Genomic DNA, 3,190 nt, shown 5'->3' on the forward strand with positions numbered 1-3,190 from the left:
TTTTTTTAATGAAATATAACATGCTATTCCTGGATTTCCGATGAAGAATACATGTTTTTTTGTGTTTTTTTTTTCTATTAATCTATTCATTAAACAACAAGTTGACAGCTATTGTGAAAAGCAGAAACAGGCAGCTTTTAATTTTTTTTTTTTTTTTTAAGTTATGCAGATATCACAATTTTATCTTAAATCATAAACACATGAGAAAAAGTAAAAAAAAAATAATAAAAAAAAACACCTTAAAATAATATAAAAAGATGAAATATAAATGTTACATTAGGTTGGGTTAAAACATTTTTAAGTATGCGTTTTAGGCAATATTCATTTATTTTTCTTTAGGTTACATGGCTCTAACATACTCCATAGCGTTGTGCAATGGTATTGATCCTGGGAGCACACAGCAGATGCACTAAGGGATTTTTATAGTCTGTAGATCTTTCTCACACTTTCATGTCCTTCCTCACAGTACAAGGCCCAGATGTTCAGCTAGTCTGTCACCATTCAATGTGACATACTTAATTTGTCCTCCTGAGCCGTGTGATTGGCTGCCAAGTGTGGGAACCTGTAGCAGGCTTGAGCTCCACACCTAATTATGCAGGCTCAGGGATATAAAGGGGGAATGGCTGATTACAAGAAGACAGACAGCAATAGTATCTCACAGCAGCTCTACTGATACAGTGACAAAGCATGGCTCCCTGTCTACCAATGCAGAAGGCTGATAGCCAGGCTGAAAATGGAATGAGAAAGGTAAGCTTGGATTCTTATGGATTAATTACACGCGTTTGACTTTTTATGTATTTGTTCATATAGAAAATAATGTTAAAATAGATGTGACAGTATCGAAACCATTGTGCATATGGAGTTTGAAAACTTTAGTAGTTACTTTTTTCTGCAAATAAATATATATATATATATAAATGGCACAATGCTTTAAGTTTAGAGATTATCTAATAAATAATCTAATAGATTTGTTTAGATTTTTTCTTTTTCTTTTTTTCCCTTTTCTTTCTTTCCCCATGCTGCCATTCATTTGCCCCTTTATCAGATTAATCTGAATACTAAGACAATACAGAAACATTTAATATTAGTATTATATTATAAAGTATAGAAATATTGCCTAATTGCCAGCAATAACTTCTGAGAGAGTAAATTACGTCTGAGTAAATGTATAATAGTAATAATAATTTCTATGTTCCTTTCTCCAGCTCAGGAAGCCAGTGATTGAGAAGATGAGGAGAGATCGAATTAACAGCAGCATTGAGCAGCTCAGGATGTTACTGGAGAAAGAGTTTCACAAACAGCATCTTCCATCCAAACCAGAGAAAGCGGATATTCTGGAGATGACAGTGACCTTCCTGCAGCAGCAATTGGCTGGGAAAAGTAAGTAACATTCAACCCGTTCATCTTTAAAGATATTTTATGCCTGAAACAAAACGTGTTCTCTTAGTGATGTTTGTAGCACCAGTAGTCTGACTTATTTGTGTTTATTTTTGTTTCCAGCTGTGATAAACCCAGGCCAAGCCCACACTGAAGGCTACTGCAAATGTGTCCAGGACTCTTTGAATTATCTGTCATGTTACGATGGTCAGAGTCACCAACAGATAAAGCAATTTCAACCTCCTCAATTTGCATCCCAAGACATGTCCCATGTGACATTGCACTCCTCTCCATCGTCTGTAAACTCTGCTCACAACTGGAATGGGCAATTTCTGCCAAACACCACCAAGAGCTTATGGAGACCGTGGTAATGGTATGAAGACGGTCCTTCAAAAAGACTTCAAACATTTATGGAAAAGCAGCTTTGAATGTACTTATACCCGAGATGTATTCTCCAATGTGAACAAAGTATGTTTGTCAGAGTTAGCTTAATATCTGCAAACTAGACCCCAGAGACAACTAGTAGATGCCTCTCTACCTATGGCAAAACTAAATTTCCCATGATGCATTGTGGGCATTTAATTTTATAAGTGCAGGACAAACTGTTGACCGGTTATGCACAAAAGTAAAAAAAAATTGTAGAACTTTGCACATTTTATATTTTTAATATTAAGGGTTTATCCGAGATTGAATTTTTTTTTTTTAAATGTAAAAGAGAACTCACAAATCTCAAGATTTGTAATAATCTGTTTTACTTATCCCTTAAATTTAGCAAAAATATTTTTTATGTGTTCTGGAAAATTAAATTACATGTAGAAATCCGCACATCTATCCTGAAACTCTATTGGCTCCCAGTCAAATGTTCCACTTTTTAGCCTTTAAACATATTATGTGTTCTCCCCCTCTAACGCTTAGTGTCCCCTGGCTGTGCCAGAGAAGTGCCAGTTTCACTTTAAGACATATACATATCCAAGGTTTAACTCTGTAGGAGCCAGAGGTACATGAGTAACCCCTGTTACCTGAATTGGTTAAACCTCTAAAGTTGTGCAATATTTGCATCATATTATTATGGTACAGAACGTTTTTTTTTTTTTTTTTTAATGAAGTCTGTTTACATCGGCAATCTGTATCATTATTTATCTGATTTCAAATGAGATGATATTTTGTATATCTTCAGTTAAGAGATAATATATAATATAATGATCTATTTCCTTTAATAGGAATTACATTAACATGTTGCGCTGAGTCTGTGGTGCACAATGGGTTAATGAGTCCTCCTTTCTATCGATGAGTGTTTGTCTCTGTGGAAAGGGGGATGTTTTTTTCTCAATGAAAAAACAACATTATTTCTGTGAAATGAACCTTTTTTTTTTAATTATTAAATGAGTTGTTGTGTTATGTTGTACAGTGCCAGTAATAACTTTATGGTATATTGCTGTATTGCCTCATCCTGATGTTTTTGACATGAATGCAAGTGAATAAATGCAAAACAAATTTAAAAATATGTAAGCGTGTCCTCAATGACTAAACTAATTAAGAATATTACATTAATTGTAACACTAATTACATCAGTGATTATCATATACTCCATGTTTTAGTATTACTTCATGTTGATGAGCAACACATGAAAAGGGTTGCCCTACAGCAGGCATAGGCAACGTTCGGCACTGCAGATGTTTTGGACTACACCTTCCATGATGCTTTGCCAGCATTATTGGTGTAAGAGCATTATGGGTGATGTAGTCCACAACATCTGGATTGCCGAAGGTTGCCTATCCCTGCCCTACAGTATATACAGTTCACACGCTGCAGG

The 3,190-nt window shown here is 34.9% G+C and overlaps 1 protein-coding gene across 1 annotated transcript; it reads left to right on the forward strand.

Annotated features, from left to right (window-relative positions):
• Positions 1–654: 654 nt before the first annotated feature.
• Positions 655–2,873, forward strand: LOC134576692 (transcription factor HES-5-like). Its single transcript, XM_063435403.1, has 3 exons — positions 655–747; positions 1,206–1,380; positions 1,501–2,873. The coding sequence occupies exons 1-3, from the start codon at positions 688–690 to the stop codon at positions 1,746–1,748; spliced, it is 483 nt and encodes a 160-aa protein (XP_063291473.1). The 5' UTR covers positions 655–687; the 3' UTR covers positions 1,749–2,873.
• Positions 2,874–3,190: the final 317 nt, after the last annotated feature.

This window comes from Pelobates fuscus, chromosome 11 (assembly GCF_036172605.1).
Source record: "Pelobates fuscus isolate aPelFus1 chromosome 11, aPelFus1.pri, whole genome shotgun sequence".
Classification (NCBI taxonomy): Eukaryota; Metazoa; Chordata; class Amphibia; order Anura; family Pelobatidae; genus Pelobates; species Pelobates fuscus.

Excerpts from the sequence above, each read along its gene's own strand:
- LOC134576692 (XM_063435403.1), top strand. The coding sequence starts at position 688 with ATGGCTCCCTGTCTACCAATGCAGAAGGCTGATAGCCAGGCTGAAAAT. Across the intron at positions 748-1,205 it reads CTGAAAATGGAATGAGAAAG|CTCAGGAAGCCAGTGATTGA; the intron begins GTAAGCTTGGAT and ends TCCTTTCTCCAG. Across the intron at positions 1,381-1,500 it reads GCAGCAATTGGCTGGGAAAA|CTGTGATAAACCCAGGCCAA; the intron begins GTAAGTAACATT and ends TTTTGTTTCCAG.